This window comes from Nelumbo nucifera, chromosome 8, assembly GCF_055504915.1.
Source record: "Nelumbo nucifera cultivar China Antique chromosome 8, China Antique-T2T, whole genome shotgun sequence".
Taxonomy (NCBI): domain Eukaryota; kingdom Viridiplantae; phylum Streptophyta; class Magnoliopsida; order Proteales; family Nelumbonaceae; genus Nelumbo; species Nelumbo nucifera.
This window is the reverse complement of record NC_142656.1, coordinates 55,293,150-55,310,837: the sequence shown is the minus strand read 5'-3', so window position 1 is coordinate 55,310,837 and position 17,688 is coordinate 55,293,150. Positions and strand designations below refer to the sequence as shown.

Sequence of the window (17,688 nt, the reverse complement as noted above, 5' to 3'; positions counted from 1 at the left end):
TGCCAAACCACTCTGCATGGTTCGGCCATTTATATGATGGATCTTTCATCCCTTCAGTGGCACCGTTTTCTCAGAAAATGACATTGATGCAAACACTGCCCATATTGCTCCTTGTTTCACAATGGAAAACTATGCTTGTATGGCAAAGTGCATGGCAATGGGAAAACCTAGCACCATAGCTTCACTATCAGTAAACTTCATTGATCCTAACCTAATCTACTATGCACCTTCCTAGCTCACATGCATAGCGTAAACTCTTCGCTTGGAGGATGAAGGTGACGTATATCACTTCAAACAATAGTTGCAAAGAATGGTGCAAATGTCAATGTTAAGTTTTACTTTTAATTTATTTTTCCTCTCAAACACCCTAAGTTGTTCCTACTCTCAAAATGAATAGTTGGCCACTGACAAAGTGGAACATCAAAGCACGACAGATATAGCCAACCAAAATTACAGATAGGTACCCTGTACTTTAGGGATAGTGATAGATAGGTACCTAAACTTTCAATTGTAACACTTGAGTACCCTAGACTCTCAAAAATAGACATTTGGATCCATTCACTAGTATTCCGTTAGTTAAACATTACATAATGCCAAAAAAAAATACCCTTCTCGTGTGTTTTTTAGATCATTATCAGGTAACTGAACGTCTCCCCACAATGACGTTCTCGCATGGACAGCAAATAATAGATTCAAATTTCCGACGATAACATTCTTTGTTGATGATTTTATTCCATATATTGATCTCAAAAATACATAAGAAGGGTATTTTTGACATTATATAATGTTTTACTGATGTGATATTAATGAATGGACCCAAGTGTCTATTTTTGAGAGTTCTGGATACTCAAGTGTTGCAATTAAAATTTTCAGGTATGTATCTGTCACTACCCCCTAAACGCAGGATACCCATCTATCTGTAATTTACCCCAAACGTAATTAGGATGAGACATAGTTGAATTTAATTAGAAGTCTCGTACTCTTTATTAGGACCATCATATAAGGTAGAGAGTAGAGACATAACCTGACCAAGCAAGAATTACAAGACAAAGCTTAGCATACAACATGCTTTGTACTGTACAGTAATAGATACATAGCCCATAGTCATAGACTATTTAATAGAGTCTAATATTCAAAAATGAAATTTGAACATATGATGAGCACGTGCATATATGTACCATGTGTAAAGGAGTTTGGCTTTGAGCAAGTTACACCAATTCTATCAGGGCTCAGGTGTATCTGGATATATGAGCTTAACTTGAAGCCTGTGTTTGGCTAGGAAGCTACGTAGCTTTCTCAGGCTCACGAGATAACTCAACTCCTTTACAACACCTGAGTGCGTGGTAGGCATCACTAATCACAAATCCATCATCAATAGTATATTTTATATTCAGGTAAATCAGATCATCTTAAGGAAAGATCACATACATAAATATTGAAAGCTAATTTTTTATTCGGTTTCCCCGTATGGCTTGTTTCTGTTATAACCCGTTGGCCTATGTTTTAAAAGCCGACCTGGAACCATTTTGGTCACTGGTTTCTAGGTCGATTGTCCAACTATCCAGTTTGAATGGATGGTCCATTCCAATTGAAAAATAGAAAAAATAATTAAGATAAAAAATTAGTCAAGAACTGTTGAACAGATTGAACGGGCCAATCATTCAACCACCCGGGTCAATGGATTGCCTATGTTTTAAAAACCGACTTGGAACCAGAACCATTCTGGTTACCAGTTTCCAGGTCGACAGTCCAATTATCCGGTTTGAATGGCCATTCCAACTGAAAAATAGAAAAAAAATAATTAAAATAAAAAATCAGCCAAGAACTGTTGAACGGGCCGATGGTTCAACCACCCGGGTTAATGGATTGTTGACCAAATCAAGGTGAAATAGAACCAGTTGCTTGGACAGTTCAAATGTATATCAACATGATTCTACCCTATTTTTAATCAATACCTATGCATGTACCTAAATCAATAGAATTTACCACCTATATAATAAAAGTCCAACATGATATATTCAAGTTTAGCTTGAAAGCCAAATAATTCAGATATAATGATTCTTTATCCATCATATCATGGAAAACCAACTCAATATATGATCTTAAATAACATAAATAAGTTAGTTCTATTAAGGTCCTTAAAATAAGTCACCCTTAACAAAACTAAATATTAACAAGATAAAATAGCAAAGTAGAGAATTAATTCTTAATTGAACTGACCTGAATCACAAGAATTGTATACAAAATAAGATTTATGATTCAAATTGTAGGATTAAAACAAAAAAAAAAGGTAAGATTTTTAGAGAAGGATTTGTACACAAGAATCAAAACCTTTGGGATTCATGATTCAAATTGTGCATGGTATTGTAAATAGTAAGATTTTTACTATAGTATTGTTGCTTACCTATTTTGGCATTTTCATTCTTGTTCCTTCTAGACAGGACACTTTGTATTCAAAATGATTTCAGCCATTTCTTGGGTGCCAAAAGGAGTTTCAAAGTCTGTTCATCAGCTATGGCAGAACCACCTTGATATTGAAAAGTGGTGCTTTAGAGAGAAGGTAGAACTCTTCCATTGTGAATGGATTGGATTCTATATTAGGAAGAGTCTTTTGGTCATTATCGTTTATTGTTGCTAATTGCTATTAGTTAATTTGAAATCTGTGATCTGTATTACATGATTTTATATGCCATCTTACTTCGATACTTATTTGTGTCGGATGCAATGACAAGGAAACTTAAACCAAATAAATCATATATCTCTCTATGTTGATATATAAATTCACTTCAATTATTCTTTGTGATAATTAAAGCAAATTTCAGTCAAGAAGACCAAATTAAGTAACAAGAAAAGAGGAAAAGCATGAATGCATGATTAACGACCCTCCTCTCCAAGAGTTAAAAATGACAGCACCTACTTGTTACAAAAACAAGCAAAAAGATGGCCCTCAAAGTCTCTAGAATGAACATCCATTCAATTACTCCGATCTTCACTTGAGCCTCACTAGATTTCTCTTATTTTTTATGAAAAACATTCTCTTTCCATAAGCATCAGCAAATTGCAAGGGGTGTATTCTGTTGTTCATCTAGTGATCCTTATTTTTACTACTTTTCTTTTACGCCCCATTCGCTTTTCGGTAAGTTATTTATCTAGGTAAATGCAATTATTTGGGTAAATTTTTCTTAGGAAACACTTACCCAGGTAAGTGCACCATGCATTTACCCATGTTCTTTAATTTTTCAGATAAATAATGCAATGACCATTTTAGCCATAAAAATCCATTATTAAAAGAGGCATTTTTATCCTATTTAAGTGTTGGAATGATCAATTGGTACTTTAAAAAGAGCCGATATTCACAGCATGTTGGAACTGGTGCCCCTGTTTATTTGGTCGTTGTCCTTGAATATCTTGCAGCTGAGGTAGTATCCTTCTCTTTGGCTCAATTTTTATATCTGTATCTTATTCCTTTTGCTTGCTTTCGTTTGTCACTACTATTTCCTTGCCAAAATTTCAACCTTTTATTTAATGCTGTTTTTTCTTTTAACATTTCTTTTCATTCTATCCTTTGGAAATTTGGCTGGATTTCAAAATGTTCGAGCTTGTATTTTCTTGTTTATTTTTTTTTTATTTTTTTATAAACAAGAAACAAAGTAGAAATCTTTGAAGGGAAATGCCATTTTTGTTCATAGTTTCTTCCAACTTTAGAAATTCTCTACCGCTCTCTTAAAATCAAATATAACATGTTTGATATTGTCAATTATCTCGTCAAAATAGTAAATACACAAGATGTCTTTAAGTTCAGTGAGGACCAAACTTGCATTTGACTTCATTGCATCAGGACTCACGCTTTTTTACTCCCTTCCTTCGGAAGTTTTCTTGAGATTCTGATGTTAATATAATTTGGCTTCAAGTAGAGATGCAACTTTTGTAAGTCAGGGTTGAGATTTTGTCAAAATTTTAATGAGCACAACCCGAAGCCTGAATCCGAAGCAGTGTACTTATTAGCTCGGACCAACCCAACTTGCACCCCTAGCTTCAGATGCTGAAGTTGGCTGGCAAGTAGTAACGCAGCACAAGACAACAAGCCCAAGGCACGTTCTACTGGCGTTGAATAACGATGAAGAGCTGTGACGATTATTGCTGGTGAAACTCTGATGACTGTGTGCTGCAGAAAACCATTCTGACAATTATTGCTGGAGAAAACTACTCTGAGAAGAAATAAGTAGTTCCAAACAGTTCACTCTTTTTTAAAATTGAAAAATTCTTAAAATAGATGGATTTTAAAAATAAGAATGGGAGAATTGATGACAAACAGGGTCTAAGCTTGTAATTTGTGAAACTAAACTCCGATTGATACATATGATAAAATTTCAAAGGGATAAGTGGACTGCAATCCACCTCATTAATCTGAATAGCAGCCCCCTCCTAATCTACTAGTAGCCCCGCCCCCTATAAACCGCATCCTGCCCGTGAATTTGGCATCAACCCACGGGCAGGATTCAGTTTTAACTCCACCCTGGAGGTGGACTGAACTATAAAAACCCCTAAATTCAAAACCAGGCATATTGCATGTCAATTCCAGATACCGGACTAGAAGCTAGAACCCACCCAGCTGAACAGAGAAAACAAACCACCGGTTCTCGTCAAATATTGAATAGAACACTTCACCTGCCTTAGCTAACGAAACTCTTCATTATCATCATCTCACTTGTTTTTGTAGCAAAAAAAAAAAGTTTTTGGTTGACAAACAGTAACACAGACCTCCCAAAATCATTATGCTAAAATTTCGAACTTGGGATCAAGGAATGCCTGCAGATTTAATACACAATCGAGACAAAAATAAAAAGAGAATGCACTGCCCCAACATCCATGGCTAAAACAACAGAGCAGCGTGTATTTTCTGATCAGTCCTTCCCAAAGTCAGCATTGTAGTGGGCACTTGACTCGAGCTTCTTTGCTTCGTTCAGTTTACGGACTGCCTGAAAAGCAGTAAAAGGTCGAGCACTTGTTAAAACTGACCATTGTTTACATGAGATAAAAAGGTCAATAAACTGTTGCATCAAAATAACCAAAAGAGACAACCCCAAACTTCAACAACAAATGGTACTCGTTTAATGAAATAAATGCCAACCTACGCTTACCAAGTGGAACAAAACAAACAAATTTAAAGAATAAGGAATGCTTCATGTGCAGCCCAATGTTTAAAAATTAAAACCAGAACTGGCAAACATACCAGGCAGTAGGCACCACACAATTCACCAAATCCACGGCCTCGAGGGAACACACTCTTTACTACTTAAGACAATTTTTATGGTATTCGGTTGTAACCATAAAAAATAATAATAATAAATAAATAAATAAATACTTTATATTGATTGGAAAACAATGCAATGCCATTATCACCTGTTCAGATTAACAGGGTTGCTATCACCAAATAACAAAGTTACATTATAATGGTAACTAATGCAAGGCCGTTCAGATTAGAATGGTTGTTATCCAGATACTTGTCTGTAACAACATTTGTTGTGACCGAAAGAAAAAAAGTAGAAACTGTAACAACAGTAGTTGTAACCACTAGATGTATAGTTCCTAGCTGTACATGATGCATACATGGCCTATACATGTAATGATTGATATATAAATGTATTAGCTTTTGTCAAAAATACTACTCAACTCAGAGACCCTTCCCAATTAAATTGGGCCGGCTTGTATAGTTGCAATAACTGAAAAAAAATGGATTGACAAAGCTCCCCATTGTTGTGACTGATAATTTTGCTACTTTAATCTCTATATAGATTTTCATGCCAAAAAATCCATCCATCAGTTGCAATGGCAGAGACATCAAAGGGCTATAGCAAAGTTAATTGCATGCATGTACCTCTCCCCCCCCCAAAAAAAAAGAAAGAAAAAGAGTACCTTCATAAAATCCTCATGGATGACATAATCACGTTCAGCACGGATTGCTGACATCCCCGCTTCAGTGCAAACATTCCGAAGATCAGCACCATTGAATCCCTGCAATGGGTGAAAGCCATAAAGCCTACTGGTAACAGATGCAACATACAAACAAAAGAAGAAAATAAAAGATAAATCGTGATATAGGCTTATTAACAAGATAAAGAGCTTACCTCTGCAAGTTTTACCACTGCCTCATAGTCAATTTCTCCATGTTTTGCAATCCCAGCAGCATGAATTTTTAGAATTTCCATTCTTGATTGCTCATTTGGCAATGGGATCTCAATTTTTCTGTCTAGTCGACCTGGACGAAGAAGTGCAGGATCCAGGACATCAGGTCGATTCGTAGCCATAATCATTTTGACCTATCATCAATTGCAATAATCAGATCTTGTATTCACTCAGAAACTATTAAAATCAATATATATATATATATATATATATAGAACCAGTTACTATCACGTAAAAAAGCATCCAACACTTCAAAAGAAACGAACATCCACATCCAAAACTGACAGGAAACCTGTGGGTATCGCGAAGGATCTCTCTCTCTCTCTCTCTCTTTGCTGGAGGAGATGTAACATCGTAGTCAAGTAGAACATTTCTTTCTAGGATAGATAACATGAATTCATGTAATTAATAAAAATAAATGTACAAAGAAATACATATCAACAAAGAAAAAACTGGCTTTCTCTTCCCCTTTAAGATATAACTATAATACAATTACAACTCAGCCCATAATAACTAATTTCTATATTCACCCCTTGTTTAGACAGCTCACCAGCCAAAGCATTGGCTAGTCTTTGAACCCATTGCACCTGCATTCCTTGATTTAACCACTTGAACATTTTGATTCCATTCCTAAAACTGCATATAGTTTCTTTCTTATTTCTCAGCCACCTCACAACCACCATTGAGCCCCCCCCCCCTTCTGCCACTAGCTTTCCAATCTTCATGACTCTTGCCTTCTATACTCCTTGAATCATAGTTGTCTATTCTGCCCTTTGAGAGCCCCCTTCCTCTATTGGACCGGAGAACAAAGCCTTTCTAATGCCCCCCCCAGGTGGCAGGTGGGTATGCCTGAGGGTCAAATCTAGGGGTTGGGGACACATCACCCCTATATGGGTCTGGAGTCCCCCGTAACTTGGAACCCACATCAGATCACATGGTCCATCTGAAAAGAATAAATGAGCCAAAAATCAGCTTCTACAGTAAGCTATAACCCTCTAATGTGACTGCCATAAAATGGACTGGAGAAAAGTTTCTCGACAAAAAAACAGTTATATAAATCATGCTCAAATCAGATCATTAAAATTCATCAAATTAAACTGGTTTGCAGCACAGCCATGGTTATAACCGGGGCCCATTCAAATGTCAAAACTGATTCTTAAGGCATGGGACAGGTGGCAAGCTACAGGGGTCCCAGACCACATACAGGTCCCATGTCCCCAGGCAGGGCATGGTACGCTCATGTCATTTTTTGTAAAATGGACATCTCACATTCTCTTGTAAAACTACCGATCAGAGTAAGGTTGGCATCAAATAATACCAGAGCATAAACATTCCCCACGAAATGAAAAGAAAATGACTTTTCAAGTAGAAAGTATTTTTACCTTTCCCTTTTTTTCATGCAAATACAGACTTGCACTGAAAGAGGGAAAGCCTTAGAAACAAGAGGTTTTAAAATAAGTAGGACTAAAACAAAGTATATGACATGTAAATTTAGTAATAATAGGAGTATAAATCTAGATACACTAAGGATTGGAGACCAAGAGATGACTCGATGTGACCATTTCTCGTATTTTGGTTCAATAATTCATAACAAGGGAGAGATTGAGAATGATGTCACCCAAAAAAAATAGAGCAGGAGGGACAAAACGGAGATTCATTTGGACTTTTATGTGATAGGTGAATACCACTTATGTGATAGATGCATTTGGGCAGTCAAAAAACATGATGTCCAGAAAATGAATGGGCAGAATTGCAAATGCTAAGATGGATGAGTGGTAAAACTAGAAAGGATATGATTAAGAATGAAGTTATCCATAGGAACCTAGGAGTAGCTCCAATAGGTGATAAAATGAGAGAGAGTAGATGAAGATGGTTTGGGCACATGCATAGAAGATCAAGTGACCAACTGTGCCAAGAAACAACATGCCCGGCCATATATCCCATTCAGTCATACCCTAGAAATCAGAATAGGTAAAAAAACTGCCCAAAATCGGCTGACTGGTTAGTTTAACCAGAAAATGGTGAACCAGCCCGGCTTCTTAAAACTGCTCAGGTCTCAAATGTGTGGAATATTCAAAATGCAAATGGCAAGATTCAAACCCGTGACCTTTTTTCCATGCACATTGTCTTGTAACCATTAATCCACTTCATTATTTGTGTCAAGGCAACTCCCTCACAAAATGAAAGCCCATAGTGTCAAGGCAACACCTAGATTTTCTGATTTTTTTTCTTCTTTTTCTTCTCATGAATACCCTGATTTTCTATGTCTTAATACAAAGTTAATACTTTTTATGAAGGTTACAGAGAATTACAAGTGAAAGATGGTTGCTGGTTGCAATGGAACCTAGGGAATTACCCTAGGTTTCATGATCATTTTGTGAAACCCAGATAACACCAAATAATTTAATCACTGATGTCACCAAGCCAATACTAGACTATGCCAAGAAAAAAGTCAAGACACCAATTGCTAGAAACCAGACACCATCAAGCTCAACTATTTCCATGTAAATTGACCAAGTTTTCTTTTCTTAGTCACCAGAAATAATAAAACATAATTTACTGGTAAAGAAAAATGAGATCCCCAACTCTAATGTGTTATAATGAGGGGGCTGGTACAAAGCCAGCCAAGTTACACGATTTTAAATGTAAATCAGATTTACGAACTCAACCCCAGACCTCGACTCCCCATACGAAATCATTTCTATTTACCCCTGTTCTTGCTGGAGAGTCAGCAAGGCTATTGGTCAATTGTCCATTTGAATGAAAGTTCATGTAAGAAGACAAAGTATTTGGTTTCCTTAACAAGAACCTAAGGGTCCAAAAACCTTCCATTCTAAACAATAATATGCTTATATCATGCTTTTGTATTTGGTTAAGTTTCATTTTTTGATATTAATGTCTTGCCAAAATTAAATTTCAAACATATACAGATTTTTATGATATGACTTGTTAATGGCATCATTTCATGCATTTTAAAAGTGTTAATCCCATAGAGTATATCTAGAAGTGTCCATGCAGTATTTGATTTCATATCCAGTACATACTGTGTCCAATACCAGTACACCAGGCATGTACAAGCATCCAAGTATTATAGTTTGAGAGATGTCAGCTGGAAGGAAAATAAGTATTGCCTATAGAAAAAAAAAATAAAACAAAAAACAAAAGGGTCACTAGTAAGTTATATTAGTAAATATTTTACAGGGAGAAGAGAATATTTTAAAGGGTCAGTAACAAATACTCCCTAATAATTTATATTAGTGAATACTTTTGGGCCTATAGGAGAAGAGAATATTTTACAGGCTGACAGGCAGAACTAGTGGACACGTCAAAGTAAGAAATACTCACTGATAAGTTATGCAATCTTTTATTTTTTATATTACTTTAGTATTTCAAATAAGTTTCATTATAGACCTTGGGTCAACAGGTCAATGGACAACCAGAGTTTCAAGACATTTATATCGTCTCCTCATCAACACTGACTATTGATAAGCTGTCTCTTCTCCCTTCCCCCTCACTAGGTTCCTCAAGGAAACATGTTGAACTAGGTTAGGAGGAACTTACCTTCCCAAGCTGATCAAAACCATCAAGCTGATTGAGAAGTTCCATCAATGTTCTCTGTATCTCCCGGTCTGCACTTGTTCCTTCGCTAAACCGCCGCCCACCAATGGCATCAATTTCATCCATAAATATTATGCAAGGCTTGACAAGGAAAAAAATGTATCAGAATGGAACTTCTCACAGTAATAAGTCCAGCACCATACCCCCAAATAGAGTCTGCAGAGCTCAATTTGGCGTCTTACTTGGTGATCCCGCGCATATCCAAACATCTCTCTTATCAATCTGGCACTTTCTCCTATGTATTTATCAATTATGGCACTTGATACAACCTAGATTAATTGCAAATGGTTGAACACTTCAGTATATTTGATATTGATATAAATAATAAAACATAGATGGATAACAAAATTCTTGCTCCAGTAATGAACAAAAAAGAAAGCCTACCTTCAAGAAATTGGCATCTATGTTACTTGCAATAGCTCTGGCTAGCAATGTTTTGCCAGTTCCAGGAGGCCCATACAGAAGAACACCCTGAAATCATTAAAAATGTGAGCTTTAACAGTCAAAATCGTCCTAATGTAGATAAGGCAGAAAATATGAGAGTGCAATACATAGATTGCTAATAACACAGGATGCAACGGATGCTAAAAATATTTACAAGCTCCACATAAATATTACCTTCGGAGGTTTGATCCCTACTCTAAGAAAGAGTTCAGGATTCATAAGAGGCAACTCAATAGATTCCCTGAGTTCCCGGATTTGATCAGACAACCCACCAACAGCAGAGTAGCTAACATTACCAGGATCTTCATGAAGCATGTTGTAAACAACTGGATCAACCTACAACCAATAACCACATAAAACCGGATACTGGAACAACCAAAGATTTACTTCCGCCTCTGCCTTTCAAGAAAAAAAAAAACAAAGGCAGACCATAATGGAATAACATCATCATCAAAAAATTAGTTTCCGGTCACTATTGTTTTTCAAACAAGTTAAGCCAATCACTTACTTCACGCGGAAGAGCTCTCATAATTGTGAGGGTTGTCATGTCAAGTACCACTCTTGTTCCTGCTGTCAGCTTTTCTTTATCTACTTTATTGCGACAGCCAACAACATACCGTGGGCCACTACTCGCTTTAACTATCACTGATGAGGAAAGAACAAACAGTCAATTACATTCTCACCAACTACTTCTAGGGTCATTAGTAATGCATGCCAAGAAACAGAGAAAAGAAAGAATTCTTGAGGTTTATCCCCACTAGAAAGTAGAAACAATGATTATACTTCTTCAAATGATTTTTTCCCTTCTCTTTTCCAAATTAGTCACAATTAGGGTATCATTGTGCTGATGTATAACAAAATAAGAACCAGAACATCCCAGGATGCATGAGATGGAAGAAGCCATACAACAAGGCAACAACACTAAGTTGTCCACATTATATCACTAAAAAACATAACAAGTTTTACAAATCAGACCCAGAAAAGGTTTCCAAAAACCAATACGATATTCTTTTATTAGTTTCTTAAAAAATACATCTATGTGGGTTTTAAACATAATTGGTTCATAAACTGAAACAAGGGGGAAAGTTTTCTTTTGGGGTTCACTTTTTAGACAACCTTAGCAGGTACATGAGAGAGAAAAAAAACATACACCGCTCATTATCAAGAGGCCTTAGAACTTCCCCAATGATCTGTCCAACACTCTGGAGTGACTTCAGATCATCTTCAGTTTTAGCAAACTCCTTCTTTGCAGCTCGCAAATTCTCCCTCACTGCACATTTTCAGTTTCAGCACAGTTGAGTTATGTAAGGTGGCATAATGAGAAAGCATAGAGATGGTCAACAAAACAATTGCATGGGGAATAGTTTACAAAATAATTCCATGTGCAACTTTGTTGCATCTGGTCAAATTATGACAATAAGGATAGTAAGAAATGTTAAATGGCTTATTTAATAGGGCAGCCTAGAGCACAAGGCTTACCATGTCATTACTTGATCATTGCTAACCTAAACAAATGCTCAAAGATCAAGGGTAAATAGGAAAAAAAATTGCCATGGCCAATTCAATAAATGGATACTATCATCATAGCATAGTGTGTCAATTGATCTCCATTTTTTTTTGATGAATGAATATAATTTATTAATCCAAAAGTAATAAGGCAATACAGGAAACCCAAAAGAGGCACGGGCTGTTACCTCTTCTAATAAAGTATTACAACATATTAAAACAGAAATAGCCCAAAGTAAAATTACAGAGCAGCCCAGAATAAATGTTCCCTTGAAGCCCCCTTTTTAGCTAACCCATCCACTAAGGTATTTGCTGATCTTCCCACCCAAAGAGGGGTAACAGTCATGTTTCTTTTGAGCCAGTTGACTTTCCTCAATAAATCTATGTGTCGTCACATAGCTGAAGTTGGGTCTATCAACCATCCCACAACATTCTTAGAGTCTCCTTCAACTACTAATCGCTGAACTCCTAGTTGTTCTGCAATCTGAATACCTTGTACCGCCGCTAAAATCTCCGCTCTATTAGAGTCTCCTATTCCTGCTGGGCCTGAAAACAAGGCTAAGATGTTGATCTCCGTATCTCTCAGCACCCCTCCTATCCTCGATGGGCCTGGGTTTCCTTGGTTGCTGCCATCGAAGTTCAGCTTTACCCATCCTTCAGGCGGAGGGATCCACACTGCAAATTCCCTGCCCTTCCTTGTATGGTTGTTAGCCACATCTATCCAGTTTCTCCAAATATCATCAAAGGAAAAAGTATGAAAGAAGTCCATTGTTCTCAACCAGTGAATGGCCCTAATCAAGATACAATCCTCAACAGCCTAAATGTTTCTTTCCTTTTCCTTGAACACCCTTGCATTCCTTTATTCCCAGATTGTCCATAAGGCGGCTGCTCTAATACATCTCCACATAATTTTTCCTTTATTTGTAGGCCACACAGAAAAAGAAGGATCGAACAGGTGACTTAAATCTGTGGACAGATTCCACCTGCACCCAAACAAAGAAAAAGTCCAACTCCAAATAGAACTAGAAAATGAACAAAATACAAGTAAGTGGGAGCAATCCTCATCATTAGCCCTGCAAAGTACACACCAGTTAGGGGACAAACACATGAAAGACCTTTTCTTCTACAAGCAAACCAAGGTATTAATCTTTCTCTAATACACTTCCCAGCAAAAAATAACAATTTTAGGTGGAACAGGTCTCTTCCTTGGTTGGAAAAACCCCCTGTCTCAGAGAAGAACAAAGGAACTTAAAAAAAGGAAGCACAAGAGAAGTAGCCTTTTGGATGAGGGGACCACAATATCACATCCACATTAAGAGGGTCCAGAAAGACACTGCCAAGAAGAGATAACTGATCTGAAAACACAGTTAAGTTCATCATCCATCAAGCCTCTCCGAAAATGAAAGTCCCAACTTAAGGTTCAGGGTGAAGTAAGAGATGGGAGAAAATGAGAGATAGTTTTTTCCTTGTAGAGGGAAATAGAATAAAGAGACAGGAATTAGTCCTTAAGGGCAACAGTATCCGCCCAAGTGTCTTTCCAAAATAAAACAGAATTCCCAGAATTGACATCATACATGACAAGGTTGAGAAACTGATGGATAATGCTCTGGATTGCTTTCCAAGGAGATACCAATGTTGCTTGACGTGATACACCCGCATCCCATCCATTTTCTAGTCTGCCATGTATACTATCTATCACTTCATGCCACAACCTCTCCCTTTCTCTAGGCCACCTCCACAACCATTTTCCTAAGAGAGCTCTATTCTTGAGAGTTAACCTTCCTAATCCTAGTCCACCTTCCTCTTTACTCCTATAGACTATTTCCCAATTAATTAAATATCATTTTTCCTCCCCTGGCTCCCAAAGAAATGTTCTCATTAATCTCTCCAACTTCTTAGCCTCCCTATTAGGAATCGTCAATTGATCTCCATTAACCCAAATGATTTCATTTTCTAATTTTTTTAAATAGCTAATGCAATATGGCATATAAAAATAAAATTAAATTCCACAAAGATATATCTTATCACTTTTCAAGTGAGTCTATAGAGTAACATTTTTCTACCATGTGTCTATATCTATGGCATAGCATAAACGTGGAATGTTAAAATTACCATTGGCAAAACATGCCACCCCAAGTTAATGGACACTAGTTGTTCTCTTCCAAAGTGCGGCGTACCTGACCATGTGTCAGATCAAAGAGAATAAATATCAATCTGCACCAAGGAAAGGTGCTCGCCTCTACAATTTCAGGTTAAAAGAATGTCTTGTATGGATGTATCTTCCTCAGGTACATTTCCAAGAATACTCTTTTCTTTTCCACCAGTCATATACAAATTAATGGAACATCATGATAATTAATTGCACAAAATACAGAACGTTTTTTATGAATATACAAAATTCAGAACTTAAGTCCCAAAATATGCAGCATTCAATATAAAGAAAAAGATATATACAAAATAGTTAAACAAATCAAATTATATGAATAACTCGAGAGGGTTGTGGTACACTATTTATTTAATCTCAATGCAGATCCCGTTAAGTTCTTCACTCGAGCTCATGAGTTTGTATTATCAGTTAAACTTTCCTACTAAGTTTTGAGTATTTAGACGCAGGTTTATTCAAACTACTGATGAAACTAACACCTGTAAAAGATCCCTCAAACGTCAAAGAGAAAACCCTAATCTTCCGAGAGAATCCAGGGAATGAAAATAAACTCTTCTTATTAATACACATTACAAGCCCCAATTTCCGAAAATAGGACTACAGATTTGATAATAGAGAAACTTAAACTTAAATACAAATGAACCTTGGAGCGAAAACAGGGAAAAATGAAAGCTAGGGTTTCTGAATCTAATTTGCACGAACCTGTTCTTACTCTGGAATCAAGCTCCTTGTGCTGTAAGAGCTTTTTCCGATACTCAGCCGTGACGGTCCGGCGACGGGCGGCATCTTCGTCCATCTTTTTCAGGTTGAAACGGTCGGAGTTCGATGAATTAGCGAGCTGGTTGCCTTGCAGAGTAGGAAACCAGCTCCACAGGTCTTATATGCACGAAATGATCATGGACCGGACCGTCGGATGCGGCCCAGCTCCGAATTTTGGGCGTAAGTACTAAGTACGGTGTAAATCGGGCGGTCCAGTCCGGGTTCAATGTTCAACCTAAAGAATTGGCCCTAAGGCCCAAGAGGTCAAGCCCAAACTGTCCAACCTAATTCGAACCGAAATTTGATAATGGTGTAAGCAAGCCGAGCCTACTCGCGAGCTGCTCGGGCTCGGTTCGCTAAATACTCGAACTCCTCACAGTAATCGAGTTCGAGTCGAGCTCGACTCAAGTCAAGTACTTGGTCGAATCAAGCTCAAGCTTCATAATAACCTACTCGAGTGGCTTGCGGTCCTAATTGAGTTCATAATAAAATAATATTTTTTTAATATATCTGTATTTATAATATAAATTAACATTAATTTTTTGATATTAACTTATTTATAATATAAATAAATACATTTATAATTTATTTTTATTTATAAATTTTAATATACTTAATATTGATTTATTTTTAATTATTAATATTAATTTATTTATAACCAGTTCGATTCAAGCTTCGAGCTTGAGCTCAAGTAGCTTGATACTCGGCTCTATTACACCCCTATTTGATACACTTGGGTTGGGTTTGGATTGATCAATCAGCCAACATCAAAATTTAATGCAAATGTATGTAGATATGCATGCATGTATATACATATATATCAAGTTTTAGTATGGTGGGATTGACTAACCCGAGCCCAACCCAAGTACATCAAATATTAGTGTGGGTTGCAAGTTGGGCTCATGTTGAATAATTCAGGCTTGACCTCGACCTTGGGCTTTAAGGGCAAATTTTTGGGTTGGGCCTAGGTTAAGCTAAAACCTAGTCCAGCCTGCCCCAACTTGTCCTCAAATTTGGGCTTGCCCACATAAGGCACTCAAATTCAAAATTAAAATTTATGTTTAAAAGGGTAAATTTATTAAACTACCCTCATTGTTTAGCTAATTGACTATGTGCACCCTTACTAATTGAAAATTTACTAACATTACCCCCACTGTTTCAGAAAATTGACCAACTCTACCCTTACCATTAACATCTGTTAATATTTCGCCAAAACCCGTATCCACGTGAAACCATATGACATTTAAAATTCTTTTAAAACCCAATATCCCTCCCTCGTCCCCTTCCTATGACCGGCAACCAAGGTTCAAAGTATCGAAAACACAGGGTGTATTGGAAAGACAACTTTAAGAGATGTATCGAGGCATACTTTTGATACATATGGATACGGACGAAAAATTAAGATACGTATATATGGTAGAAAATTCAAATAAACCCTAAAAATATATATTACTAACTATATTTACAAATTTTATATGATTGTAAATAAGTTATTTAAATGTAAAAAACTATAATTTAATGGTTTATGACAAGGACGGATTTGGCCCTCTAGTGAAATTGTGACACCTGGCACATCATGCCAAATAAGTGCAGCCTCTTGACAACTGGGCAGCTCAGTAGAGCTCGCCACAGGCAACTCGGCAGAGCTTGCCACAACGCGCCACAGGCAGCTCGATAGAGCTCACCACAAGCAGCTCAACATAGCTCTCCCCCAAGCAGCTCGCCACTTGTAGGGTAGCTCGGTATAGAAGAGCAGTTCGGCATATCGCAGGAAGTTCTCCTGCCTGATAACCGTACCTGATAGATCCAGAGACCTGCGCCCACGTCTCTCGCCAGGCGGCGCCGTGCCTGCTAGACCTGAGAGTTGTCCCTTGCCTGGCAGAGTCGTAGTCTACAATAGCCGCCTGCATCCGCCACCTCAGCTCTGGCAGTAGCGGCTGCGGCAGAGAGACTGAGGCGGTTATGCCTGACTTGACAGAGGCAGTTACGCCTGATTTGACAGGACACCGCAATATAAGGACTCCGACCCCCAAAGACAAAAGGGGGAGAGAATGGAAAAATGGAGGTAATCCCTACTCTCTAGCTCTCTCATTTATCTTCAAACTCTCTACAACCATAATGCTAACTTAGGCATCGGAGAGTCCCCGCCGGATAAATACCCCCGGGTCCTCTGATTCAGTTCTCGCAGGTTCCTCAGCTCCCGCCGCCTACAAAGAGGAGGATGAGTTCTCGCAGGTCTCTCAGCTCCCACCGCCTACAAAGGAGAGGGGTTGCGCTATACCAGGGAACTCCACCATCCTCTGAGTCACAGGCCACCTAGGAGCAGGTCAAATGATGAGTCCACCAAGGTATCTCTCATCAGCTCGCCATAGCTCTCCCCCAGGCAGTTTGCTACCAGGGAACTCGACATAGCTCTCTCCCAGGCAGTTCGCCATCAGGGAGCTCGGCATAGCTCTCCCCCAGGCAGTTCGCCACCAAGAAGCTCCACCATCCTCTCTTGGAAGCAGGTCAAATGATGAAATACTTATCAAAAAAAAATTAATACATCACAAAAAATTGGTACGTGAAGGTTACATCAGTTGTATTGTTACTAGAGTTGTTGACAGGGAAGGCCCCGGATGAGGCATCGTTTAGGGAAGAAGGGATAGATTTGCCTACGTGGGTCCAGTCAATGGTGAGAGATCGAAGAATGGATGGTTGAGGTGTTCGATGTGGTGGTAACGAAATATCAGAACATAGAGGAAGAGATGGTGCAATTGCGATAGCCATGGTGTGGGTCGACTGTACTTGATCAACGGCCTGATTTTTAGGTAGGTAGCAGTGTGGATGATAGAGGATATTAATGGGACGGAGATGGATGATGGTTTACGTCAGTCGTCTGATAACCGTCAAAGACTCAAAGGGATCAGACGGCCAGACTCCCTCCATGGACCTCCAGCTGTAGCCACACCTTAGTGAATGATTGCTCTTATTATTCAGTGGTTGTTGCTCACAACACGTAATTTAGGGGT

The 17,688-nt window shown here is 38.0% G+C and overlaps 1 protein-coding gene across 1 annotated transcript; it reads right to left on the bottom strand.

Annotated features, from left to right (window-relative positions):
- Positions 1 to 4,673: 4,673 nt before the first annotated feature.
- On the bottom strand, positions 4,674 to 14,836 carry LOC104601651 (26S proteasome regulatory subunit 10B homolog A). Its single transcript, XM_010265087.3, has 10 exons — positions 14,621 to 14,836; positions 11,399 to 11,518; positions 10,757 to 10,893; positions 10,423 to 10,584; positions 10,189 to 10,275; positions 9,987 to 10,073; positions 9,748 to 9,885; positions 6,129 to 6,320; positions 5,917 to 6,015; positions 4,674 to 4,979 (listed from the first exon to the last, which is right to left on the bottom strand). The coding sequence occupies exons 1-10, from the start codon at positions 14,712 to 14,714 to the stop codon at positions 4,905 to 4,907; spliced, it is 1,191 nt and encodes a 396-aa protein (XP_010263389.1). The 5' UTR covers positions 14,715 to 14,836; the 3' UTR covers positions 4,674 to 4,904.
- Between the last annotated feature and the right edge of the window lie 2,852 nt (positions 14,837 to 17,688).